This window comes from Giraffa tippelskirchi, chromosome 6 (genome assembly GCF_054371585.1).
Source record: "Giraffa tippelskirchi isolate mGirTip1 chromosome 6, T2T-mGirTip1v1.2.pri, whole genome shotgun sequence".
NCBI lineage: Eukaryota > Metazoa > Chordata > Mammalia > Artiodactyla > Giraffidae > Giraffa > Giraffa tippelskirchi.
Genome location: NC_137280.1, coordinates 125,762,307 through 125,788,721, shown reverse-complemented (window position 1 = coordinate 125,788,721; position 26,415 = coordinate 125,762,307). Strand labels below are relative to the sequence as shown.

Below are 26,415 nucleotides of genomic sequence, written 5' to 3'. Positions count from 1 at the left end.
ATGGGGCTGTAGACAGGAGGGGAGGGAAGAGTAATTCAAGCTGACAGTGTGGCATAGTCATTAAGAGCATAGCCTTGGGAGCAAGACTCACCTGGACTCAAATCCTGCTCTGTTGCTTCCTAGTTATATAACCCTGAGTAAGAGTACTGAGTGACTTCAGCTCTTTGGACCTCAGTTTCCTTGTCATTAAAGTGGGACTAATAATAGCACCCACATCCCAGGGAAGATTAAATGACAGAATGCGTGTGAAGCAAGTAGCTAACTACCAGGTTGTTCTAAGTTGTGCCCCATGGTACCTCCACCCTCCCCTGTCCTCCGCCTCCCCAACCAGGTGCTGCAGCGGCTGGAGCAGAGGCGGCAGCAGGCTCCAGAGCGAGAGGCTCCAGGCATAGAACAGCGGCTGCAGGAAGTAAGGGAGAGCATCCGACGGGCACAGGTGAGGCACCACGCCGAGGGTTTAGGGCCACTGAGATCGCACCTCCTCTGGCCTCTTCCACTCCATCTGATGGTGGGGAGACTGCAAGCAGGAGGTAGTAGAGGGTGGACATATCTGAGGAGGCTCCACTCACTTCCCAAAGGCAGACCCAGCCATCACCTGGGTTGATCCCTCTTCCCCATGTCAGGTGAGCCAGGTGAAGGGGGCTGCCCGGCTGGCCCTGCTGCAGGGGGCTGGCCTGGATGTGCAGCACTGGCTGAAGCCAGCCATGACCCAGGCCCAGGACGAGGTGGAGCAGGAGCAACGGCTCAGCGAGGCCCGGCTGTCCCAGAGGGACTTCTCTCCCACGGTGAGCTCCCTCCACTCCCTAGCCTTACACACCTGGGAGGGTAAAGAGCCCTAGTGGAGAGCAGACCTTATGGAGCAGGAATCACAATGGCACGTAACTCAGTGGGTTGTTGTGAGGCTTGAATGGAATCACTTAAGTGTTTAATTCTTGGCACCGTTTGTAACAGAGAGAGTTCTCAGTTAACTTTTACTGTGAGTATAGAATGGTGGTTATGAACTAAGGTCCTGAGAGCAGGCTGTAAGCAGTTTGAGTACCAGACACTCCATTTACTAGCTGTGTGATCTTGGAAAGTGGTTTAAGCTTTGTGAGCCTCAGTTTCCTCATAAGTAAAATGAGATTGGTAGTTTTGCAAAATAACACAGGGTTATTAGGAAACTTGGCTTCTCCGGTGGCGCCAGTGGTAAAGAACCCCCCTGCCCATGCAGGAGGTACAGGAGATGTGGGGTGATCCCTGGGTCGGGAAGATCACCTGGAGCAGGAAATGGCAACCCACTCCAGTATTCTTGGCCTGAGAAAATTCCACAGACAGAGGAGCCTGGCGGGCTATAGTCCATGGGGTTGCAAAGAGTTGGACACGACTGAGCATGCACGCCATTAAGAGGCTTAAACAAGACAAGGTACATAAGCTACATAGCACTGTGCCTGGCACACAGTAAGTGCTCACTCCTGTAACTCTGTGATTATCATTAATGTTTTCCTGCTCTGTGATGACTCCCTGTGATCCAGGGTGAACAGCTGGGCGGTACTACCTTGGAGGAGGATCTACAAGGTTAACGGAAGGATGGAGGAGTGGGAGACACAGAGGATACTTGAGACCGGGTCTCACAGTGATGTCTGTTCTCTGCCCCTACAGGCTGAGGATGCTGAGCTGTCTGACTTTGAGGAATGTGAAGAGACTGGGGAGCTCTTTGAGGAGCCTGCCCCCCCAGCCCTGGCCACCAGGCCCCTCCCCTGCCCTGCCCACGTGGTGTTTGGCTATCAGGTGTGAATGGGGGTAAGGACCTCGGACCGTCAGGGCTAGGGGACAACCAGTCCTGAATTCTTCTTTGTGGGGCCCAGGCAGGACGTGAGGACGAGCTGACCATCACAGAGGGCGAGTGGCTGGAGGTCATAGAGGAGGGAGATGCCGACGAATGGGTCAAGGTGGGTAGGGACCTGGGGCTCAGACCTTGGCAAGGGAGCAGTGGGAGGGACTTCTCTGTGGCCCATAAAGACCCAGACAGAAAAGCTGGAAGCCTGAGTGGAGGAGGGCCAGGGCTGTGGACAGCTGAGGCAAGCCCACTTTCTGTTCACATTGCTGGGAGAGCAGGCTCGGAACCAGCACGGTGAGGTAGGCTTTGTCCCTGAGCGCTATCTCAACTTCGCGGACCTCTCCTTCCCTGAGAGCAGCCGTGACAGCGACAACCCTTTGGGCGCGGAGCCCGCAGGTAAGAAAGGGACAAGAATTGCTGAGTCGTTGTGGCCCTGGGGTGTCATGGTCCAGGGCACGCTGCCTACCTCTTCCCCTCACCATCTCTCCTGGGCTTCTACAGCGTTCCTGGCCTGTGCCCTATACAGCTACACTGGACAGAGCGCCGAGGAGCTGAGCTTCCCTGAGGGGGCGCTCATCCGCCTGCTGCCCCGAGCCCAGGATGGAGTGGATGATGGCTTCTGGAGGGGAGAATTTGGGGGCCATGTTGGGGTCTTCCCCTCCCTGCTAGTGGAGGAGCTACTTGGCCCCCCAGGGCCATCTGAACTCTCAGACCCTGAGCAGGTGAGCCTTCCTTTTCCCTGGGTCCCCAGGCACCTCTGGTTGACCCTCCCATGCACGGGAGGTCCCATATTCATCTTAATGCCCCATCCCCTGTATTGTGGCTTGGGCCTCCCCATCTCCTTTGGCACAGAGAAAAGGGAAAGCAAGGCAGTCTTTATAAGAGTTTGGTTGTCCTGTTTTAGAGCTGGATTTAAGTTCAGATTCCTGTTTCATTACTTTAGGCAATGATTAGACCTCTCTGAGCTTGTTTCTTCACATGCATGTAGAAGGGGGATAATGATATCTTTTTCAGGAGACTGACTTTCCTGATTTGAGATAATGGAGGTAAAACGCTTTGCACAATGGCCCCTAGGAGGTGCTTTGATATATGGTACCTATTGTTCTAGCAAGATTTGTCACTAACTAGCTCTGTGATTTGGGATAGATGGTTTAATCTGAGTCTCACCTCTGACATAGTAATCATCAAATACCTCCTTCATGGGGTGGTAGTGAGGAATGAATAAATTTTTAGTGCATGTGAAGTGCCAGCAAAATGCCTGGGACATATAAGTGTCAATACATATGGCCTGTTGAAATGTGTATCACCTACAACCCTACCCATATACAAGCATTTGGCTGCTCTCTAGCTTGGGAAGTGATGAGATAGGAACTGAAGATGGGATGGGAGGGATAGCTGGTGAAACCTTCCCACATGCCAGGAATAAGCCTTTGCCCTCTCATTCCCAGATGCTGCCATCCCCTTCCCCTCCCAGCTTCTCCCCTCCTGCACCCACCTCTGCTGTGGATGGATCCCTTGCACCTGTCCTGCCTGGTGGTGAGTAGAAGGAGCTGGGCCCCCAGGAGGGTAAGAGACAGGAAGTCTGGGACTCTTGGGTTATACTTGGCCCCTCTGCCTGCCCTCAGGAACCTCCTCCCTCTGGCTCTCTGAGGCTTGATGTAGAAGAGTTTGGGCTTTGGAGCCAGGCCCACTGTTCAAACTCTGCCCAGACTTCCTAGTGTGCAGTTTAACCTGTCAGGGCCTTTACAGAGTGAGGAGGAAGGTTTGTCTCTCGTTGAGTTTTGAGAGTTAAAGAGATGTCTGTAGGGTACCCAGCGTTGTGCTGGGCACATAGCAAGGATGCAATTAGTAACTGTTTTTCATTATTATTATTATTAAAATTAGCCAGTTTCTCCCACAGTGTTTTCCCAGTACACATCCTTAGTGTTCTTGAAACCTATAAACACCTGGTTTGCATCATCATTTTCCTCGTCCATCTTTTCCAAAACCATCTCTTCTAAAAGTTATTTCCTCTTTCTTCTCTGCACCTCTCTCCCTGACCCTGGAGCCCCTGTTAGCATTTTCTGTACCCTACTTCTCCAGCACGCTTCGTTTACTTTGAATCCTTTAGTACTCATTCATTGTGTTTGTTGGTGTTTCATTATTCGGTCACTGACAACCATTAGGGGTGGGAGTGCTCTGATCCCACCTTCCCTACTCTGGTACCTTTAGCAGGGCTGACTATACAGCAGGTGCCCAGTAAGTGTTGAGGTTGGATGAATTGATGGATGTTATGACCCAGGTTAGTGACTAAATTGTTAAATCAGAAAATATTTACAGAGGGCCATGGTCCTAGTAGCTCAGCTGGTAAAGAATCTACCTGCAATGCAGGAACCCTGGTTCGATTCCTGGGTCAGGACGATCCCCTGGAGAAGGGATAGGCTACCCACTGCAGTATTCTTGGGCTTCCCTGGTGGCTCAACTGGTAAAGAATCCTCCTGCAATGTGGGAGACCTGGGTTCAATCCCTGGGTTGGGAAGATCCCCTGGAGAAGGGAACGGCTGTCCACTCCAGTATTCTGGCCTGGAGAATTCCATGGACTGTATAGTCTATGGGGTTGCAAAGAGTTGGACACAACTGAGTGACTTTCATGGTCCTAAGTGCTGGAGATACAGAAGTGAACAAAATAAAGTCAGAAGGCTGACTTGTGGTTCTTATTTCCAGACCAAGACCTGGATTGCCCTGGGTCCCTGGACATGATGGCACCTCGACTCAGGCCGGTAAGGGCCCCTCCCTTGGAGGAGGGTGTTGGAAGAGGGGTCACTCCAATTTGTCCTGTTTTATCTGCAGAGCGGAGGGAATGGACAGGATATCCCCAAGGGAAGCCTTGGGAGCACTGACTCTGTGTTTCCTACAGATGCGTCCACCGCCTCCCCCTCCGGCTAAAGCCCCGGATCCTGGCCACCCAGATCCCCTCACCTGAAGCCAGGGGGAATCTCCATCCCCCAGTGATGCTGCTTGCCCCATCTCCGTGCTATCAGACTGCCCTTCCCCATGGTGATCCAAAGCGACACAGTCAAATGCTGGAATCTCCCTGATTTCCATTCTCACCTTCAGGGGTAGACACTACTTCTCTCCCCATTTCTGGGGCTGGAACCCACTCCTTTTCCCCCATGATCCTTCAGCCATCTCTAGGGGTGAAACTACCCCCTTTCTCTTCTGCCACCACCCCATCTCTAGGGTGGTGAACTACCCTGAAATCTCTGGGACTGGAATTTGTCCCCTGAAGTCTTGAGTGGCTCCAGCTCATTTGTGTCTCCACCCTGGTTCTGTGAACCACCCCACTCCAGATGCCAGAGCCAATGGGGTCGGGGCCTGGGACGGGGATAGGCCTGTCAGAAGGAGCTGGAGCCAGTATGCGAAGCAGCTGTAATGGTCTGAGCGGATTTATTGACAGTGAATAAAGGGCACAAAGCCCGAGCCAGGGCCTGGGCCTCTTGTGCCAAGAGGGCAGAGGGCCTAAGGTGCTATTGCTTTAAGGGCCCACCAAGGGCAGGGGCCTGCTCCCAGCCGCCACGCTCTAGCATATGGAGTGAGGTGATGGGGAAGGTGGGTCAGGCGGCCTGTGGGCAGGCAGGGGAAGGGGAAGAGGCTGAGGGCCAGGGATGGGACTTCTCCCCAGGCACCCCCAGCCTGAGACTGTGCAACTCCAGGTGGAAGTAGGGTGGGTCCCTCAGCTGGGGGGCAGTGCTGTCCAGTGAAGAGGAGGGGCTTCATGCCCACCCACTCCCTGGCCTGCCAGCTGGTAGTTCGTCAGCACAGTGAAGGAAATGGCTTGGAGGAAAGGAAGGGTGACTGTTGCCTCCTATTCAAGTGGAGCCCCCGCTTTTCCCCAGAGGCTGCGGGACCTTCCCTACCCCCTGGAGCACATGGCCACTCCCCACCACCGAACCAAGGAATATGTACCAAAGGCTGAGCCTGTGGTTGACCCCGGGGGCTTCAGGGAACGGATGGGCTGAGGTACTTTCATATAGGGGTTGGGAGGATGAGATTGACTTGGGGCCCTGGCAGACTCACCTCACACACCCCCTGCTCCCCGTGGTGGGGACACCTGAGAGAGAGGAGGGGTGGACAATGAGAGAACAGGAGGTGAGTCATACCAGTGCCCTCCCTGAGCAGGGGCAATAAGAGCTCAGCTCATTGCAGTGCTGGCCATATCTTCATACCTGGTGATCTGAGGTGTCCTGTTGGCTTGGATGTCCGTTTGTGTCTTTTCTGGCCGGCCCTGGGCTTGGGCCCCTCCCTCCAGCCCCGAGCATCGGCTCTGCAGAGGCTCCAGGGTTCCCCTCAAGTGCCCGAGGGACTCGGCTGCTGTCCCTGAGTCCTCCATTCTGCACGGGGGTGCTGGTGAGGGCTGGGGGCTGTGGCCTCTCCGGGGGAAGGCTTTCAATAGCAGGCACCCCTGTCCTGGGCTGCCTTCCCCCAGGCCCCTGGCCACCCCCTGGGTCGTGCCCCCCACCAGACCCCCAGCTCCTGTCCGTGGGAGAGCCATCACGATGCTCGTGCAGCCCATAGCGCTTCTCGATGTGCGTCACCCGGAACCTGGGAGGGGAGGGGACACTGGGGCTTAGGGCCACCACTCAAGAGACTGCTTGGCCCTTCTCTCTGGTCAGGGACATCCTGGGTTTGATAGCCATGTCCTTCTGATCTAAGGCAGGGGAGACGGCCTCAGGTTGTGGGGCACATTGTGCAGCCTGACTCCTGCTGTAGCTCCCAGTCCAGGAAGAAAGAGCCAGGGCCCACCTTTGGAGTCAAATGCCTAAGCACTGGATCCCCACCTCAACCTCCCTGTTGCTGGAGTACTCTATACCCACCTGCCCACAGAGAACACGGTGGTCTCCCCAGGCCGAGGGCGACTCTTTCCTTCCTTGGAGCGTCCCTGACGGACAAGTGGGGGTCTCTTGTTGCGGCTGCAGTGGATGCACGGGGCTGAGGAGCCCAGGTGCACTGTGTGATGATGGGAGGGGGTTCCGTCTTGCAGGCTGGAGGTGGCATCCGTGCTGGACGGTAGGAAGGAAGGGAGCAGGGGGGAACATTCCCATTTTTCTTCCTGTTCCGTTTGTTCTCGTTCTTTCAGTGTGCTCCTTAACCCCCCCCAGATGTCCCATTTCCCCCAGGCCACACCATTCTTTTACTGTCTTTATCTAATAAACTGAATATGAAGATGTTACTGACCATGTGTTGTTTTCCCTCCCAGGGCTAAAAAGTGGGCAGTGTTTAACCCAGGGGAGTGGCTTAAGGGAAGGTTAGGCTTGATGACATCTAAAGGAGAGATGTGGTTTGGAGGATTCAGGATTTTTACCAAACTTTCTTCTTCCTGTCCGTTATTCAGCCTTACTCTCCCGTGTGACCCTAATCATGCAAGGAGACTGGGAGAGGAATGTGCTCGAGGAGAGGATACTCTCCAAGGCAAGCTAAATCATACTGGCCCGTGTTTCCAGCTCACCTGGACAGCTGCACTGTCCCTTCTCCTTCACTGTCCCCCAGCATCTCCTTCAGGGCCTCAGCGTTGGCTGAGGGGAGAAGGAAAAGAAGGGGTCAGTGGAGGCAAAGGCCAGGGCAAGAGAAAGATAAGGAGGTGGGGGACAAGGACAGCCTACACCCACCTTCATTTTGGATGATGCAGCGAACAATCCTCTCTACTGTGTCCTCATTCATGTCATCGTCCTCAGCTGAAGGATGAAAGAGGTTGATGAGGCAGCGAGAAATGAGTCAACTTTGAGGGTACGTTACCTGGTGGCTTCTGTGGCTTATTGCTCAAGACCTACCCCTTTACCAAGCTGCATCATGCTGTACCTTAGCATTTCAAGGGCCAGGGCAAAAAAGAAGGGGAAATCAGTGGGAGTCCAAGATTACCACCAGTGGGCCCTTCCCACCCATGGTGCCTTCTCTAGCTCTGCTTTCGGGGTGGTGGCACCCCACTTGCTGACTCAAGAAAGCGTTACTGGGCCTCCTGTCTTGCTTGGGTCTGTTGGCCAGGAAGAGGTGTGGGGAGAAGGGTGAGGCAGGAAGGTGATTGAGCCAGGTTCTAGGCTGTTCACTCACGGGGCTGGAGCTGGGCGTCGTCAGGCTCCGAGCCCCTCGAGGTGCGGCAGCGGTAGCCCTTCTTCTTGAGCACGTGGCAGATCATGAAGCCTACAAGGCCCATGAGGAAGAAGACCAGCACAAGCAGGAAGAGCATGTACAGTCCATGTTGGGGCGGCTCCAGGTCAGGCTGTGGTTCCGACATGAGGCCCTGGCGGGTGAGCACGGGCCAGGGCGGCTCCTGGAGTTAGGGGGCTGCAGCTAAGGATGGGGGGAGGGTTAGGAATGCAGTCCTCAGGATTCGAGACAGACAAGCCTCTGAGGTCTGGCCCCACCCCCTACCCAACCAAGGAGCTGTCCGGGCCAGGGGTGCTGGTCCGGGCCAGGGGTGTCAGACGGCGGCTGCGCAAGCCCTCACGACCCTGGTCCCGCTTCCCCGACGCCCAGAGCTCCCCCTTTCCAGCTTGTCCTGCGCTTTCGTCCCTCCCAAGGACACTGCAGAGCGAGATGGGACGGAATTCTCAGGCGGCCGGCACAAGGATAGTGCCTGAGTCAGCGTCCACATCTCTTCTGCGCGGGCCTGAGTCAGGCCTCCGCAGCCCCTTCCCCTTTCTGTACTGTCTCACACACACCCCCTCCCGCCTTTCGGGTTCTCCCGTCCTGACCACCTGGCCCACCCGGTACCGGTGGTTTGGTTCTGGCTCCGGCTCCGGCTCCGGTTCCAGGGGCGTCCTAGTCCGGCTCAGGGCCCCCGACGCCCTCCCGGCGCTCATCCCTTGCTTCCTTCCCCTCCCCCCTTCGCCGCCTCAAGGGCTCCGGGCTGCGGCTGCAGATACCGGTGCCGCGGCAGGGGTGGGGGGAGGGAAGGATGGAAAGGGATGAGGGCTGGTTGGGACCGGCGACAAGCTCCGGACAACTCCAGCCGTGGAAAGGGAAGAAGAAGGGGGGCGCTGCCGCAGCCGCTCTGGGTCCCCAAAAGCCTTCGACCGCCGGCCGGGGACCAGGGGGCGGAGCCCAGGTGTGCGGGGCGGAGAGAGAGAGAGCCTTGCGCGCTTCTGAGCGCAAGTGTGGTGCGCGCGTGACTGCGCAGCCCCCCCACTGCCGCCCGGTGATGGTGCGGTGCCGAGTCTGGGTCCGGGTGAGGAGGACGCGCAGTCAGGCGAGAGCGCTCTCCACTGGCCTATCGGGCATGCCTGGCTTGGCTCCAGCCCTCAGATGCCCCGGCTGGATGTGTAGCTGGGAATCTTTCCCAGCGGGCCGGGGGGAGCTAGCTTTCTGCCCCTGAGAGGGTCAGCGTGGCCGGTTCTCCTGAGCCTCCTAGAGAGGCGACACGGCCTGAGCCCCGCTTGGGACAGGTAGCTGGACAGGATAGCTCGGCTTCCCGAGGATTTGACCCCCGCCGGGAAGGAAATGGCCCTGTCATCCTAGGACCGATGCTACCGTCCTCTGGCGAAGCCCAGACGCTCACGCCCCAGAACCTAGAAGGGCGGAGCAAGCCGAGGGCGGAACTCCGCAGGAGGCGTGGCCTGGGCGTGGTCTAGGGGAGTCGGGCTTGGGTTTCCTGGTTCCGCAGAGGCAGGCAGCGTGCCTACGCAGCACGCAAGGCCGGGGGTGGGGCAGGCGGCCAGGCTGGCGGCGGAGGCGCGGGGCCTGCTCCCGCCGGCACCATGGCCAAGACTGTGGCCTATTTCTACGACCCCGACGTGGGCAACTTCCACTACGGTGAGGGAGCAACGTTGCACGCGAGGGATTTCGGGACGCGGAGGTTTCGAAGCCGGGCCTACAACTCCAGGGATGGGTACTGACGAACTCTCTTCTCCTACCCCCAGGGGCTGGTCACCCTATGAAGCCCCATCGCTTGGCATTGACTCATAGTCTGGTCCTGCACTACGGCCTCTATAAGAAGATGATCGTGAGTCTCACGGCTTCTGCTGGGGATTGAGGGTGGGGACGAGCTGCGGCCTTAGGGATAGGTAGGCTGCACTGAATGCATCAACAGTGACCCACCCCTGGCAGGGGGGAGGTGGATAGAAGGAACCAGGAACCACCCCCATATGCAGAGTGTTGGTGGGTGCATCCACTGACTTAATGAGAGTTAGTTTTTAGGTCGGCCACCTTTTGACCTCAAGTGGACCAACCTTTGGCCTATGGTTAGGGTGGAGTGGAGCTGGTTTGCAGACACAGAGTATTTCCCTCCCTTGCATCTTAGGAGAGTTCTGTGGCCTCAGAGAAGGGAAAGCGGCTGGCTCCGTGTATCTGGATATGAGGTTTACCCTCATTCCCACCCCTTCTCCTCTGCCACCTCTCTCCACCGCCAAGCTAGAGTTCTAGGGAGGACTTTGCAGCCCTGTATGTAGATGTGTATGTGTGTGGAGGACAGTAGGAGGTGTCCTGGATATTCCCTTTTCAATCTAGAATACCCCCCCCCCCCCACAGAGTTCCATGTAATTACTACTCATCCCTCCATCTCCCCCTGTATACACATCCTGTCTGTCCCTGGCTTGGAATTTATAGCAGTGTGATATGTGATCATAACATACGGCCCTTATGCATCGCAAGGGGAATTAGCCAGCAGTATGAATGAATGTCCACTGCTTGTGCTGAGCCACAGACTAGTGAACTGATCATAGAAACGACTGAGGTGATGTTAATGCCTGAATCGCTGACTCTCTTGAAATTGTTTGCCTATGTGTGCCTATGAGCATTTTCTGGGGAGGGAAAATTTTTTGCTCTTGTCCAATTTCTAAAGTGTGTGACCCTCTCAAGAGATAATAAATCTCTGGCTTAGCACCTGGGCATCTTGGGTTTTAATTAGAAGTTTGTTGTGTGTCCCATATTATTTGATTCCAAAATTAAGAAGAACTCAGAGGAGAGGACAGAGTCAGCACCCAGGGGAGATGAGTATGAAGAGAATCAGGAATAGGAGATCCAGGGAACAGGGCAGGTGAAGGGAATTAAGAAGGTGGAATTTGAGAAGGTGGAAAAGGCTGGGCTGGAGGTAGGAAGGAAAAGGCAGGCCCAGTGGTCTTTAGAGGGCTTAATCATAAGAACAAGCTAATCAGAGTCTCTCTTCTTCACGGACCTTTGTCTCATGTAATAACAAGGATTGGGGGGGAGGGGGCGAGGGGACTGCTGTGTGTGGTTTTGGACAGTCCCCAGGGCTGGGCTCAGTGTGGTCGGTCTCAGCCAGATGAGCAGGACTGACCCTGCCTGACTTCATCTTGTATTTCCCTCTCAAGGTCTTCAAGCCATACCAGGCCTCCCAGCATGACATGTGCCGCTTCCACTCTGAGGACTACATCGACTTCCTGCAGAGAGTCAGCCCCACCAATATGCAAGGCTTTACCAAGAGCCTTAATGCCTTCAATGTGGGTGATGACTGGTAAGGGGAGAACTGGGACCTTTTATGCCAGGCACCTTGATGCCAGGCATTTCAGTGAGATCTTATGGCAGCAGTGGGAAGATATGTAGGGGTGGGAGGGGATACTTGTCAATGAATCATCATTTACTCATTTGCTTATTCAACAAATGTTGATTGGTTATTGGCTCTAGGCCAGGCCCTGTGCTAAGTGCTAGGGATGCAATGATAAACAATACCAGCACAATTTGAATATAGCCCTTGTGCTAAGTCCTCTAGAGGAGAGGTACATGACACATTATGAGAGGGTAGACATGGGAGAATTATCTAGCCTGGGCTGGGCTGGTCAGTGGCAGCTTCCTAGAGGAAGTAATGAAGATTGGGTTGAGTTCTAAAGAAAGTAGGAAGTGATTAGGTGAAAGATAGTTGAGAGGATGGAGGATGAAGGGAAGAATGACAAGTAGGGACAATATGCCCTAAGGGTCTGCAGCAGGACAGAGTGTGACTTATTTAAAGAACAGAAAAAAGGCCACCCACGATATCTGAAGAGTGATCTGAATTGTGTTTAAAGAGATAGGTAGGGCCTTTAAAAAATAAACAGCCCTATTATGAATTGGGGTTTTTAACTTCTAGAGTAGGGAGAAGTCATCGGAAGGTTTTAAAAAGTAAGAGAGTGTTTAGGTATGACCACGTTTATGTTGAGCTTATTTCATATGAGAAGTCAGCTCAAAGTTAGGTCTTGTGGGGAAAAGGTGGCCAACAAAGATAAGCCATGATCCTTGCTTCCATTCTAGTCTGCATCCACTAAAAGATAGTGACCACAACAGCTCCCATCTGCTCCATTCATTTTTAAACTTTTTATTTATTAGGGAAAATTTTAAACATTTCTGCAAGCAGAATAGTACAGTGAACCCCCATCTATCTATCACTGAGCTGCAATACTTAGAGCAGATGGCTAATCTTGCTTCATCTGTGTCCCCACACATTAGGTTATTTTAAAGCTAATTTGAGATGTCACTCCCTTTTGTCTATAAATATGTTACTATATATCTCCAAATGATACTCTTTAAATAAATGCATAGTATCATCACACCTGAAAAATCAACAGTAATTCATATCATCAAATATGCAGTCAGTACTTAAATTTCTCCAGATGTCTCATATTTTTTCTTTTTTGCAGTTGATTTATTTAAATTAGGATTTAAACAAGGTCCACATATTGTATTTGGTGGCTCCATCTCTTAAGACTTTTAACCCTTAATGTTTCCTTCTCGCCTTTGAATTTATTTATTTTTGCCACGCATTGGCTTGCAGGATCTTAGTTCCCTGACCAGGGATTGAACCCAGGCCCTCTGCAGTGAAAACATGGGGTCCTAACCACTAGATTGCCAGGGAATTCCTTGAATTTATTTTTTGAAGAAATGAGGCTGTTGATCCTATAATTTCCTACAACAGCTACAGTTTCTTGAGTAATTTACTCTGCTGTGCTGAGGATTACTGGTATATCCACTTAATTCTTGCACCAACCCTGAGATATAATAGTCCTTTTCATGATGGTAAGCATTAAGTACACGCATTGAAATTTGAGGAGATTTTGATAACTTAGCCTGGACAGTGGCAGTGGCAGGATTCAGGTCCAGAGTCTAGGTTTTTAAACACTACACCAATCGGTTTCCCCGAAAGAGCCTACCAATAGAAGCAGACTGGGCTGGAGGATTGAGGCCGACTCCTTAGGCTGGCACTGAGCACCTTCCCAACCTTATCCCCACACCTCTGCTGCACAGGGTGTCTTCTCAGAATACGCTTTGTTCCCCATTCAGCCTCTCCAGGGCCTTCGCAGCCTTCAAGCCACCACAAAGCTTCATGCCATGAATGCTTTCTTGACCACACCAGCCCCAGAGGTCTGTCCCACACACACTACCCTGCTCATTGGGTTGTTCAGGCACATGCTGTCTTGGGAGCTTTCTTGTTTTTTGTGTTATTGCTCTCGCTAGTTTTGAGTTCACTTTATAGGTCTGGGAATGTAAAGTCCACCCTCAGGCCACAGCCTGGGGCCCTGTGAATGCTCTTTGTGCAATTAACACTACTATCACTGCCTTTCTCTATTTCCCATCCAGTACCTCGAACAAGTCTCAGTATATGGTTTGGTCCAAAATATTTGTTGAATGAATTTGCAGATAACTTGGGTATGTATGTAGGAGGGGCAGAAGGGGTTATTGAAGAAAGGAGACTATAGGGCTTTGGGCTGGGGAGAAAGGCGAAGGAACGAAGTGGACAGAGGAAAAAGGGCTCCGACTTGCTCTTCTTCCTGCAGCCCTGTGTTTCCCGGGCTATTTGAGTTCTGTTCCCGTTACACAGGCGCATCTCTGCAAGGAGCAACCCAGCTGAACAACAAGGTAACTGTACCCTGAGTCCTGTTTCCCCGTTCCTGTGGGTCCCTGAATCTAAGGCCTTAACCATGACCCTGAGCTCCCAGCTTAGGGGCTGGGCAGGAGAAGGAGTATGAGTTGGGGGTTTGTCTTTCAGATCTGTGATATTGCCATTAACTGGGCTGGTGGTCTGCACCACGCCAAGAAGTTTGAGGTGAGTGAGGAGGTGATGGAGGAGACAACAGCTCCGCTAGGGTAGGCGGTCAGGATGGCAGTCGGGGGACAGCTGGGTGGAGGATTTCTTTGTAATACCACTACACTATCTTACCATAGGCTTCTGGCTTCTGCTATGTCAATGACATTGTGATTGGCATCCTGGAGCTGCTCAAGTAAGTAGTCAGGGAGGAGATGGGGCCACTTACGAGGCTCTTGGCTGAGGTCTGAGACTGCCCTGGCCCTGACCCTGACCTCCAGCCCCCCACTAGCTTCTCCCAAGTTCTTGATGCTTTTCTCAGGCTGCCTCTTCCTGTGCTCTGCTGCAGATTCCCCGCTGCCTGCTCACATTTCAGCCTTCTCTGCACATCCCTCTCCTGTCCCTGCCTCCAGGCTGGAGCCCCAGGGTTGCCCTTAGGGAACTGGTGGTATTAGGTTTCAGGTGACTTGGGCCAAAGTAGACTCTTCATAATTTCTGGCCTTGTGTTTGGGAGGAGTGGGTTGGGGGCTTTTCCTCCTGGGGTTCGCCTCTGCCTCAGACGCTGGTTTGCCCTCACCCCAGGTACCATCCTCGGGTGCTCTACATTGATATTGACATCCACCATGGCGACGGGGTTCAGGAAGCCTTCTACCTCACTGACCGAGTCATGACAGTATCTTTCCACAAGTACGGAAACTACTTCTTCCCTGGCACAGGTATGGGAATAGGAATGCCTGTCCCCTTCATACTCCTCAGCTCTTACTATGACTGCCTCCTCTGCAGACTCAGGTCTCAGTTCAGGTGGCCACTCCTTGGAGAAACCTTTCCTGATCACCTGTTACTCTGTCACATCACTCTCCTTTTTTCTTTTCAAGCACTGATTGCTGTTTGAATTTATTGTGGGGTTTTGTTTTGTTTACTGTCTCCCACCTAATCATGCCTACCTCCCAAGAATATGAGCTTGGTGGGATTTCATTTATTTCATTAGTTCTTTTTCCTGCTGTATCCCGATACCTAGTTCACAGCTTGGCTAGTAGTAGGCCCTCCAAGAGTATCTGTTGAATGAATGCAAGCTGCAAGAGACTTAGTGGTTTGAGGGAATGTGTGGCGGACGTACATAGATGGAGTGAGAGACCCTCAGAGTACATGGTGGGGTTGAAGCAGCTGGTACTCCCATCCCCCCTTCCCCACAGGTGACATGTATGAAGTTGGAGCAGAGAGTGGCCGCTACTACTGCCTCAACGTACCCCTGCGGGACGGCATTGATGACCAGAGTACGTACTAAAGTTTTCTCTCTGCTCACTAGGCTCCTTCTCTCTCTCTCCTTGAGTTAACCTCTTCTGCCTGGTATTGTCTACTGTTGGGCCAGGTGTCCTTCAGGATGAATGGCCTTCAGAGGGACCATGAGCTCCCCGGAAATTGTATGCAACATATTGTGTGTATGTGCATTTTTCTGGGAAAAAGGTCATTAGCTTCCATCAGTCCCTCCAGAAGTCTCATGAACTTCCCCACCCAGAAGTTTGGAACCAATGGTTGTCCCTTTGGGTTGCCCCTTTCCTGGGCTACATGCTCTCTGAACCCCCTTTTTCCTTTTGTTCCCTGTCTCCCCATCCCGTTGGGGTGCCAGGTGCCCATCTTTGGCCCTCTCCCAGGTTACAAGCACCTTTTCCAGCCAGTTATCAACCAGGTGGTGGACTTCTACCAACCCACGTGCATTGTGCTCCAGGTAATACTGTCAGTGCCTCCTCAGGCACTCAGGCTTGAGGGAAGAGAGCAGGAAAGAGGAGAATCCCTAGGGTGGTGGGGGAAGGGAAGTGAAGGACATTGGTGACATTCTGAGTAGTTGTCTCACTGCAGCCACCTGGGGTTTTGATTTTTGCAGTGTGGAGCTGACTCTCTGGGCTGTGATCGATTGGGCTGCTTCAACCTCAGCATTCGAGGACACGGGTAAGAACTGCTCTCCTTCCACTCCCCCAGGTTTTCAAGTGGCCTTGGGCCTCAATACATGGAACGGGGGTAGGCTGGGAAACAGCCTCACCTCCTTTTGAGACTCAAAAATAGCTACATGTTGTACTTTGAACCGGAAGTGTCATCTTGAGCAGTGTTCCCCAGTTGGCAACATTCACATTAGGTTTTTTTTTAAGCACCTGTTGTGTTCCAGGCATTGTACTAGGAGATGGGGAGGCAGTCAGGGAACTCCCATGGAGTTTACAGTTCAGCCTAGGAAACAGGCAAAACTATAAGTAAGCAAACAAGATAGGTAGATTGTTATAAATTCTATGGAAGAAAAAGATAGAAAGCTAAGATACGGGATAACAGTGGAGAAACTACTTTAGATACTGTGATTTGGAAAGAATTTTCCAAAATTCTGAGCTGAGACCTGGAGCCTGAAAGGAGTGAGCCATAAGAGAAACAGATGGAGGTTCATCCCAAGCGGTGAGGAGCACATGCAGAGATGCCGAGACAGGGCAGAGGAGGAGACGAAGTAAAACCAGCTAGGTAGGTCACAGAGCAGGCTGGAGGTGGTTTGAGGTGATGTCTGAGAAGTCGGCAGCGTTGGCGTCGTGCAGAGCCTTTAGACCTTGCTAAGGAGTCTGGATTATATTTCAGATCTGCTGGGAAACTGTTGACTGGTGTTAAGCAGGGAAGTGACATGAACCAGCTTGAGTTTTAAAGTGACTGCTCAAGACTTCCCTGGCAGTTCAGTGGTTAGGACTCTGCACTTCCACTGCAGGAGGCATGGGCTTGATCCCTGGTTGGGGAAGTTAAGATCTCACATGGCTTGCGGCACGGCCAAAAAAAAAAAAACCACCTGCTCTGAGTGCTGAATGGAGAAAGGTTTGGGGTGGGGCTGGGTGCACAGGAGCGGAAGTGGGAAGACCAGTTAGGGAGCTCTTGGTGTTGTCTTAGACAGGGGGCTAAGCTGGAGGAGGTGGCGGTGGAGAGAGGTAAGTGATGTGAGTTATATTTTGGTGGCTAAACTGACAGCACTTGCTGGTACATTGGTGAGACTAGTTGATTAACAGGTGAGGTGCCAGGGTGGTGTCCTGCTGAGCAGGACAGAGGTGAGAGTGCACTCTGTTTTAAATTTCACTGAGACACGACGTGCAGACAATAAAGTGCACATATCTCAGGGATATAACTCAAATGATTTTCACTACCAAGATCAAGATACAGAACATTTCTAGTTTCCTTGTGCCCCTTTCCAGTTAGTCTCTAGAAGTGTGTACTCTGGCTTATGGTAACTTCCTCCATCCATTCCTCTGGTTTCTTTTACCAGGGAATGCGTTGAATATGTCAAGAGCTTCAATATCCCTCTACTGGTGCTAGGTGGTGGTGGCTACACTGTCCGGAATGTTGCCCGCTGCTGGTGAGCATGCCCCCATTTTTCCTCCTCTCCCTTGTACAGTGTGAGCTAGGGGCTCCCTGAGAGATGGCCAGTGGACCTTTCAGCCCACTCGCTCAGCCTGCCCTGCTCTGCTGTTTTGTTTCAGGACATATGAGACATCGCTGCTGGTAGAAGAGGCCATTAGTGAAGAGCTTCCCTATAGCGGTAAGGACAACCCCATGATGCCCCCACAACAAGAAGGCCATTCTCACAAGACCATAGAATGGCCTGGTTTGAAAGCAGGTGGGAAGTTTGACTTTCTCAGAGCTCTGCAGACTAAACCCCTGGGCCTAGAGGGGGAAAAAGGTTCAGCAGCTGTTATGTAGGGGTTTTGGATGGAAAGGAAAGAGATAGGCAACTCTTGGGACCTGCCTGTGTCTATTTGAGCCATCACGTCTCCTCCTTTTTCCCCAAGAATACTTCGAGTACTTTGCCCCAGACTTCACGCTCCATCCGGATGTCAGCACCCGCATCGAGAATCAGAATTCACGCCAGGTCAGCAACTTGGAGAAGCTGAGCACAAGGGTGGAGGAGCCCAGGAAAGGTCCAGGATGTGGGGAATCAGAGAAACCAGGGAAGAGAATCTCAGCCATCACTCTCTCTGTTATCAGCTAGGAGGCAGCCCCGGTGAAAGCACAGGCAATCAGGGTTGGGAGGAGGGACAGTTACCAGCTGGGGGATTCAAACTAACATGCAAAATGGGACTGAAACTAGGACTGTAGGGACAAAAGGCAGCTACAAGCATTGACATCCTGGGAGTCACTGGGAGCTGCTCATTGTCTATTTCTCATCTCCGACCAGTATCTGGACCAGATCCGCCAGACAATCTTTGAAAACCTGAAGATGCTGAACCATGCACCTAGCGTCCAGATTCACGACGTGCCGGCAGACCTCCTAACCTATGACAGGACTGATGAGGCTGACGCGGAGGAGAGGGGTCCCGAGGAAAACTACAGCAGGTCTGGAGCAGGGACATAAGAGCAGGGGATTCCAGCAAGCTTTGGAGGAAGTTAAGAGGGAAAAAGTGAGTTAGACAGCATTAGTCTAATTGTCCTCAGTTTACCTTCTTCAGGATACAACCATCTCACACTTTTTTTTTGGCCCTGATGTAATGACGTAAGTGGCATACATTTATTGTAAAACTTTTCAGTTCAGTTCAGTCGCTCAGTTGTGTCTGACTCTTTGAGACCCCATGGACCACAGCACGCCAGGCCTCCCTGTCCGTCACCAACTTCCAGAGTTTACTCAAACTCATGTCCATTGAGACGGTGATGCCATCCAACCATCTCATCCTCTGTCGTCCCCTTCTCCTGCCCTCAATCTTTCCCAGCATCAGGGTCTTTTCCAGTGAGTCAGCTCTTCACATCAGGTGGCCAAAGTATTGGAGTTTCAGCTTCAACATCAGTCCTTCCAATGAATATTCAGGACTGATTTCCTTTAGGATGGACTGGTTGGATCTCCTTGCAGTCCAAGGGACTCTCAAGAGTCTTCTCCAACACCACAGTTAAAAAGCATCAATTCATCAGCGCTCAGCGTTCTTTATAGTACCACTCTCACATCCAAACATAACTACTGGAAAAATCATAGCCTTGACTAGATGGACCTTTGTTGGCAAAGTAATGTCTCTGCTTTTTAATATGCTGTCTAGATTGGTCATAACTTTTCTTCCAAGGAGTAAGCATCTTTTCATTTCATGGCTGTAGTCACCATCTGCAGTGATTTTGGAGACCCAAAAAATAAAGTCTCTCGCTGTTTCCACTTTTTCCCCATATATTTGCCATGGAGTGATGGGACCGGATGCCATGATCTAGCCCAACTTTTTCACTCTCTTCTTCCACTTTCATCAAGAGACTCTTTAGTTCTTCTTCACTTTCTGCCATCAGGGTGGTGTCATCTGCATATCTGAGGTTATTGATATTTCTCCTGGCAATCTTAATTCCAGCTTGTGCTTCATCCAGCCCAGCATTTCTCACCATGTACTCTGCATATAAGTTAAATAAGCAGGGTGACAATATACAGCCTTGACGTACTCCTTTCCTGAGTTGGAACCAGTCTGTTGTTCCATGTCCAGTTCTAAGTTTCATGTTCCGTGTCCAGTTCTAAGTCCATGTTCCGGTTTCTGTAGATGACAGTTGCACTGTTCAACATTTATGTATAAACACAAGGGCACACATACACTCATTTTCAGTGTTGTGCAGTCTTTTTTGTTTTAATAAAAGTTGCATCATTCTGTACATGTTCTACAATTTCCAAGTTTTTTTTTTACCAGTGTATCTTTCTGTGCCAATATCTATAAAAATCTGTTTCGTTATTTAATTAGCTGTATAATATTCCACTGTGTGGACATAGCATAATTTAACCAAGTGCCATTGACAGGCATTTACATTATTTCCTGTTTTTTCACTGTTACAAAGAGTGTGGCAGTGAATCCCCATATATATATACGTCTTTGAGTGCTTGAGTGGGTTAGATTCCTGGACTTGTTGTTGCTAAGTCAAAGGCTGTGTGCAATTAAGTTTTTTTTTATTTGTTGCCAAATTGCCTTCCAGACAGTCTATAACAGTTTATATTCTTGCCAGCATTTTACTGACTCCTTCCAGATTCTGAGCTGGACAGGTCACTGCGCATATACTGCTCTTGTAAGGCCCTTAGATTTCTTTCCTCTGTTAATTTTTTCAGATTTGTTAGTTGTATTGTGTATATGTGTGTCTTTTTTAATATCTTTACCTTCCTCAGATACATATTGAAATATTTACAGATGCACTGAATTAGGGGAAAAAACAACCAGAATAGACTTTAAAAAAAACACAAAAGCTGAACAAGCTTTTCTGAAAAATGAAGGAAAAAGACAAGAGAACCCAGAAGTGCAGAAACAGATGCATTTAATAGAGAACAGATTTCCTAACGTGACTGGGGATAACCACAGCTGGATGTTTGCAGGACACCTGGTCCTGCTCCCACGCACTGTTAAGAAGTCTGAGTCGACTCTGCTGCAGAGTCAGATAGGCTTCTCAGTCCTTTCCAGAATCTTCTCTCTGTCTTAAGAGTTCATACTTCCAGATCTCTCCGCTGGACCTGGGCTTTACAGCTTAGACCTTTGGGACCACTCCAACCCTTCTCCTCCATGTGTACCCCTTCATTTCGTCTCTTGGTTGAGGATGTATCTGAACATCTGGCCTCAGGGATCCTTTTTGACCCCTCAGCTCCATCTCAGCTTCTCTAGGTCTCTGAGGCTTGACTTCTGGAAATTGATCTTAAAAATCTGTTTTTCAGTTTCTTCCTTTTGGAAAAGTTTGTTTTTTTCATCTGTGATTCCAGGCTGGTATCTGGGCCTTGCCTCTGCATTATAGAGCCTATTCTCAACAGCCAGCAGAAGCCTCTGGCCTCTCTCTGTCCTAAGCTCTGTTACTGTTGGACCACCCACTGAGTTCCTTGTCTTTGATGCTTGTAGTATATCAGCTATATAGGATATGATATTTATATTAAATTATACATGATACAATGCCATAAAGTCATCATTCTCTTGCCATCTGACAACCCTGAGAGGTGCTATTCTTAAATTAACAGAAGAGAAATCTAAGGTTCACAGAGGTTAAGTAGCTTTCCGAAGTTCTCACAGCTAGTTAAATACCAGGGCTGAGATTCAAACCCAAGTCTCTGACTCCTCACCTTTAACCCTTGCACACTTAGAGGTAACTGAGACTTTGCTCTTCAGGCAGAGGGAGCCTTTCCTGTTTTTGTTCCCCAACTTCTCTTTGATGACTTTCTCCCTTCTTTCTCAGTTAACAGCTGTGGGCAAGATATCTTAGTTATTCATATTCTCCCAGAGAATAGTTTTCCAAAAAGAAATCAGAATTGGGTACATATTGGGCCTTGTATTGCTTTCATATCTCTTCACCCACTACGTACAGGTTTATAGTGTGTCACTCCTCTGCTAAAAATGCTCCTTTCCATTGCACTTAGAAGAAAGTCCAAATTTCTGATGATGACTTTAAAAGGCCCTGCATGTTGGCCCTTACCCTTGTCCCTGGTCTCATTTCTGATGACTCTCTCTCTTCTAGCTGTCTTGACCTCTTTCTCTCACTTCTCTCACCTGTCTTCCTCATAACCTTATAACTTCTGTACTTGGTTTTCTTACAGCTTGAAGTGGTCTTCCTGTGATGTCTGCCTGTCCAGCTTCTTAGTCTTCAGGTCTTACCTTGTCAGAACAACTGTTCCTAATAATCTTGTCTGAAATTTTACTCTTTTCCTCCCATAACTCTTAGTCACGTCCCTTTATTTCATTTTATTCATAGTGCTTTCTGCCATCTGAAATTACCGTATTTTTGTTTTTCCTTTGTTAGTTATTGTCAGTCTCATTTATTAGGTAAGTTTTTTGAAGATAGGCGGAAATGTCATCTGGTTTTTTCTTTCCTGTGTCGCTAAGGCTTATGACAGTGTCTGGCACAGAGTAGTCTGTCAGTAAATGTTTATTGACTACATGAGTGGATGAATGAATAGCAATCAGTCTCTACCAACAGAAGGAGAGGAGTGGTTCCCTGACTGGGGGCCTGAGAAGTGGCTCCAGACAGGGTGCCTACGTGGGAGAAAACTGAGCTTGGAGAGTGGGAGCCTGACCTCTCTTTCTCTCTTCCCTTGCTTTGTAGGCCAGAGGCACCCAACGAATTCTATGATGGAGATCATGACAATGACAAGGAAAGCGACGTGGAGATTTAAGAGGCGCTGGGCTTGCTATGTCCCCAGGAATTCCTTTTTACCTCTTGGTTGGGTGGGAGGGAAAAAGTGTGGTTCTCCCACCCCTGGTCAGGTTACTTTCAGAGCTTTTACCAACCCTGGGGGAGGGTTTGGAGACCACATCTGGTTCTTGAACCAACTATCCCCTTTCTTCTCTCCCTCAAGGCCTGAGAATGGTACCTATTAAGGATTGAGTGGGGGCAAGGATAGCCATCTCTAGGACAGCCTGGGCTTGGGCCCTAGAGGCCAGTCCTAGCCCTTTTGGCTCGCTTATTCCTTCCCTACTTCCCTCCAACCCAGAGACTTTAGGAGTGAAGGGGCAGACAGGAGTAAGGTTGCCTTTGACCTCCTCCTCTCCTGGGTTCTCCTAATACGGGCCTTGCTTCCAGTGCAGGTGAAGAGTAAAGGATTTTAGGGGGCTCTGGCTCCTTAACATCCTAACCCAGATGATGGGAAGTATGGTTTTGAGATGGGGGAGGATGTGAAAATGTCTTGTTCTGACTTTTGGTTTTATGTCTGTTTTACCACTCTTTTTATCCAATAAACCAAGTTGGTATTTTTTGTACCTTTTGCCTTTCTAGGAATATTCTTCTTACTAGCTGCCTGTGTGTGAAGAGAGGAAATGGGATGATGATGTATATAATAAAAATCATAGTTAACATAGTTAACACTTAGCTTACATTAGTACCTGTGCATCTGGATTCTACATGGATTATCTTACTCATATATAGGGCATTAATAGAGCATTTTAATTAAGAATTAGACAAACCTGGGCAGATTAGTAGCTTAAGTGAGGGAATAGAGAATGACTTCAGGTGTTTAGTCCTGGGTGTTTGGATTGGTGATGCTAGTTAACATAAACTGAGAAAACATTTCAGGTACTTAACACAGTGCCTGATGGAAGCAGTTGCTCATTATCTTCATCGTTTATGTGAAGAATGACTCTGGATACTATAGTAGCCACAAGTATGGACTCTTCCCTGGAGTTTACAGTCCAGTAGGAAGGAAGAGAAATGCTTTAGTAGATGTAGACAATGGTATGGGAAAGAAGAGTAATACCTGGATCACTCCTTCCATGCTTTGATCCCGTCTGTTTCTCAACACTCTAGCTTAGAAAGTAAGTAGCTGTTTGAGACTGTTTTGGACAAATTGAGTTTGAAGTGTGGGCTGGGCAGTCCTATGCAACTCTCCATCAGGCAATTAGAAAGTGAAAGGTAAAAGCTGAAGGTCAGATTTTGGAGCCAGCCATTTTGGCAGAGTCCTTGTAACATACCAGACCCTAGACTGAGCGCTGGCGGCTCCCTAGTGAATCACTGGCTGTCCTCCAGGAACATGCAGTTGAAATCTTTTGCTGGTTGTGAGCAAGATAATTAAGTCCAGAGTTTTAGGGCCTACTGGGGGCCACATGCTTTTCATACAAGGGACCAGATGTAGCTGGGAAAATAGAGGAAATTGGTGAGGGAAGAATCAAGCTAGGAGAGCAAAGAACACACTTTTAGAGAAGGCCTGTTCTTTTCACTCAGTTTGGTTTATGTCAATTCAGTTGAGTTCAGTCGCTCAGTCGTGTCCAACTCTTTGGGACCCCATGGACCTACAGCATGCTAGGCTTCCCTGTCCATCACCAACTCCCAGAGCCTACTCAAACTCACGTTAATCGAGTCGGTAATGCCATCCAACCATCTCATCCTCTGTTGTCCCCTTCTCCTTCTGCCTTCAGTTTTTCCCAGCATCAGCATCTTTTCCAGTGAGTTAGTTCTTCATGTCAGTAGGGAATCCTTTTTAAACACAGGGCTTGGCAATCAGACCAACCTGGTTTTAATTTTTTTGTCAATTATGTGTCCTTGGGCAAGTCACTTCAATTGTCATTGTACAAATTTCCTGCCCTTAAAATGGTGAGACTAGTGGAATCTGTCACATGTCATTGTGGAGATTCAGTAAGAAAATACACGTAGTGTTTTTGCATAGGGTCTGGCATAGAACAAGTGTGTGGTGAATGGTTAACTATTATTAAGTTTCAGGCACAGCAGTGGCAATAACTAGTTTTTCCAGATTAGGAACATGGAACGTAGTAGACCTGGGATTTAGAACTAGGTAATTTAACTCCACAATTAGTAGAGTTTGCTCTAGCACTGGCCCTGAACCAAGCTCTGTTCTTGGTACATAAATGGTAGCTATCACTTTATTTTTTCACGTGCTCCATGGGTATTGAACACATAAAAACTATTATCCTGGAAAGCCTGGCACTAAATTTTCTGTCAGGATAAGTCTCTCTTAGGCGACTTTTTTGGTTCAGATAATAATATCTCGGTCTGGGGTGTGAGAGGGTCCAGGCTTCACAGCCACGTGGGCACTGCGTGGGAGCAGGGAGGCCTGCACCGCTCCAACCGGCAGGCGGCGCTGTTCCAGAGAGTTACACCGCCCACTCCCCCCACCCCCCCACGTGAGTCCAAATGGTTAGGCCCGCCAGGCAGGTAGTGCGCTTCCGCGGCTTTCCTCCACCCTCTCCTTTCCCCCGTTGGTAGGGGCTGCGGGTCCGGGCGGAAGTGGGGCAGGCGGGCGGGAGCGAGGCGTCGCCGTTGTATATTCATGAGGCGCGCGCAGCCCGGCATGCTAATGAGACGGGGCGCGGCGGCGGACTGAGAAGCTGCTGGGCGGCGGCGGCGGCGGCAGCGGCGGGCTTGGAGCTGCCGGGCGGGAGCGGCGTGGGCGCGGGGTCACTAGTAACGCAAACCTGGACATGGAGCCGCCCGGCGGGGGCCTGGGACCCAGCCGCGGGACCCGGGACAAGAAGAAGGGCCGGAACCCGGACGAGCTGCCTTCGGCAGGCGGCGACGGCGGCAAATCCAAGAAATTTGTGAGTGTCCCTCCCACCTGGTTCCCTCAGGCTGGCCCCTTAACTGCCCTCAGGACCCCAGAGACGTCCCGCAGCTGGCCCCAGGGGTGCAAGCCCGTTTCTAGGGAGTCGCCCCCGCGCCTCCCTTCCTCGTTTTGCTCCGAAGCCCGACCTCCGACCGCTCTGGGACCTCGGGGATCCCCGGAGTCCCACCCGGCTCTTGCCCTGGCAACCTCGGGGCTTTCTTCACCTCCCTTCTCCCCGCCCTCATGTTCTGCCCTTACCCCGCGTAGCCCTGGACGGTCTCAGCCCCATCTCTTCCCTCTCAGCCCCACTTCCTTTCTTCTTCCTCCGTTACCCGAACACGCCTTCTCTATCTCTAGCCTCAGTGCTTTTCTGGGTCCATTTTCTCTTACTACCCTTCCCCCCCCCCCTTTTTTGGTATCTTCTTATTTGCTTCTCCAAAGGTCACTTCCTCCCCCAAGCTTGATCCCTTTCACCTGCTAACTTTGCTCCCGCCCAGTCCCCTCTCTGGGCCCTCAGCCCGGTGTCACCTGATAATCCTTCCCCTCAGGAATGTTACCTGACTTGGGCCCTACCTTCCCTCTTCCCTTGGACGTTTGTCCTTGTGATTGCAGAAATGGGTTCCTGCCCAGTTCCTCTGGTCGTTAAGTATGACTGTAGTTGGCTTTCCAGTATTTCCCCATCCAGAGAACCTATCTCTTTGCCCTGTTGCTAATCGGTCACTTGTCAGGGGATTGGAACTTCTCTCAAGAATATGCCCTTCTTGACTTAAGAGTGGTGATCAACCTCCCCCACGGGGAAGAAGTCGGACTAAAAGGGTCCAGAAGTTTTTGAGTACCTGATTATATTGTCTTCTGTGCATTTTCATGGTAACAGTCTCAGCTCTTCCGCTACCTCTTGTGCCTCAAGACTACTGATAACCTTTTTCCCGACCTGTGGAAGAGTCTGGCTTTCCTCAGTTGCCAGTTATTTCCAGTCTGAAAGAACATTGGTATTCGTGTAACACCGTGGCATCCTACTATCTTTGCTCACACTGAATCTTGGTTTTTACTCTGTCCGGGGAAAGATGGGGGGCGCTGTCCCAGATAGGGCGTCTTGGATCTTAATAACCGTTCCTCACTAGTTTTGTAGTCTTCTCTCCCAGGTAATTTACTCCGCCGCCCCAGTGTCTCTTTCTACTAACCAAATGGTTTCTAACTTTCCCTCTTTCTCTTTTATCTCCACCCATTAGCATTCTGAGGCAACTCCACAAGTTTGGGAAGAAAACTGAGAAAGTGATGAAAACAGGAAGATAATGTTGCTTTGGGACGTAGAGGGTTGAGATGTGGAGAGTAGTGAACAGATTTAAAATAGTGACTCATCTCTTCCTACCTATTTCCATCAAGACAGGTGCTTCTGAACTGTCCTTTCCAGTGACTATAGGCTGTCAAGTCAGTGCCTGTTTTTATCTGGTGACTATCTTTTTTTCCCCCAGAAATGTGGGTTTAATAGTAGTGGCAACCTTCCCTTACTGGTGATCAAAGCAACATTCTCCTAGGTTTCTTTAGGATAAGCATGACACTCTAGTTAGGGAGCTTTCCTGCTAAGTCTTAAGCTTTAGGGCCCGTGTATCTTCTATTTCTGTATCCTTTTGTTTT

The 26,415-nt window shown here is 50.6% G+C and overlaps 4 protein-coding genes across 16 annotated transcripts in view; 3 read left to right on the top strand and 1 right to left on the bottom strand.

The window, feature by feature from the left end:
* Positions 1–7,025, top strand: part of FCHSD1 (FCH and double SH3 domains 1) — an 11,939-nt gene extending 4,914 nt beyond the window's left edge. For 3 of the 6 annotated variants that reach the window (XM_081501099.1, XM_081501098.1, XM_081501097.1), the window contains 9 exons: positions 332–436; positions 624–785; positions 1,639–1,767; positions 1,845–1,928; positions 2,095–2,212; positions 2,318–2,538; positions 3,265–3,352; positions 4,520–4,575; positions 4,713–7,025. In XM_081501099.1, coding sequence (XP_081357225.1) covers positions 332–436; positions 624–785; positions 1,639–1,767; positions 1,845–1,928; positions 2,095–2,212; positions 2,318–2,538; positions 3,265–3,352; positions 4,520–4,575; positions 4,713–4,778 — 1,029 coding nt within the window. In that variant the 3' untranslated portion in view covers positions 4,779–7,025. Of the gene's footprint in view, positions 1–331; positions 437–623; positions 786–1,638; positions 1,768–1,844; positions 1,929–2,094; positions 2,539–3,264; positions 3,353–4,519; positions 4,576–4,712 lie in introns of all 6 variants that reach the window. The other 3 variants (XR_014056946.1, XR_014056947.1, XM_081501096.1) reach the window with 3 other exon arrangements.
* RELL2 (RELT like 2) lies at positions 5,226–26,415 on the bottom strand. Of its 4 annotated transcripts, XM_081501107.1 has the most exons (9): positions 26,150–26,415; positions 25,617–25,755; positions 7,901–8,140; positions 7,462–7,527; positions 7,302–7,368; positions 6,670–6,855; positions 6,022–6,397; positions 5,873–5,906; positions 5,226–5,629 (listed from the first exon to the last, which is right to left on the bottom strand). In XM_081501107.1, the coding sequence occupies exons 3-8, from the start codon at positions 8,082–8,084 to the stop codon at positions 5,874–5,876; spliced, it is 912 nt and encodes a 303-aa protein (XP_081357233.1). In that variant the 5' UTR covers positions 8,085–8,140; positions 25,617–25,755; positions 26,150–26,415; the 3' UTR covers positions 5,226–5,629; position 5,873. The 4 variants fall into 4 exon arrangements, with proteins under 4 accessions (XP_081357233.1, XP_081357232.1, XP_081357231.1 ...); XM_081501106.1 differs by lacking the exons at positions 25,617–25,755; positions 26,150–26,415 and adding an exon at positions 8,548–8,895; XM_081501105.1 differs by lacking the exons at positions 25,617–25,755; positions 26,150–26,415 and adding an exon at positions 8,557–8,895.
* HDAC3 (histone deacetylase 3) lies at positions 9,487–22,486 on the top strand. The gene is made up of 15 exons (XM_081501100.1): positions 9,487–9,601; positions 9,709–9,791; positions 11,119–11,261; positions 13,552–13,633; positions 13,764–13,820; positions 13,940–13,995; positions 14,382–14,515; positions 14,993–15,073; positions 15,452–15,525; positions 15,682–15,746; positions 17,080–17,169; positions 17,294–17,352; positions 17,603–17,682; positions 17,989–18,146; positions 21,834–22,486. The coding sequence occupies exons 1-15, from the start codon at positions 9,547–9,549 to the stop codon at positions 21,901–21,903; spliced, it is 1,287 nt and encodes a 428-aa protein (XP_081357226.1). The 5' UTR covers positions 9,487–9,546; the 3' UTR covers positions 21,904–22,486.
* The window catches only part of DIAPH1 (diaphanous related formin 1), a 112,197-nt gene continuing 110,318 nt past the window's right edge, over positions 24,537–26,415 (top strand). For 4 of the 5 annotated variants that reach the window (XR_014056934.1, XM_081501079.1, XM_081501081.1 and 1 more), the window contains exon 1: positions 24,537–24,775. Coding sequence is in view for 3 of the 5 variants with exons in the window: in XM_081501079.1 (XP_081357205.1) it covers positions 24,659–24,775 (117 nt within the window). In the remaining 2 variants the exon portion in view is untranslated. Of the gene's footprint in view, positions 24,796–26,415 lie in introns of all 5 variants that reach the window. The other variant, XR_014056935.1, reaches the window with a different exon arrangement.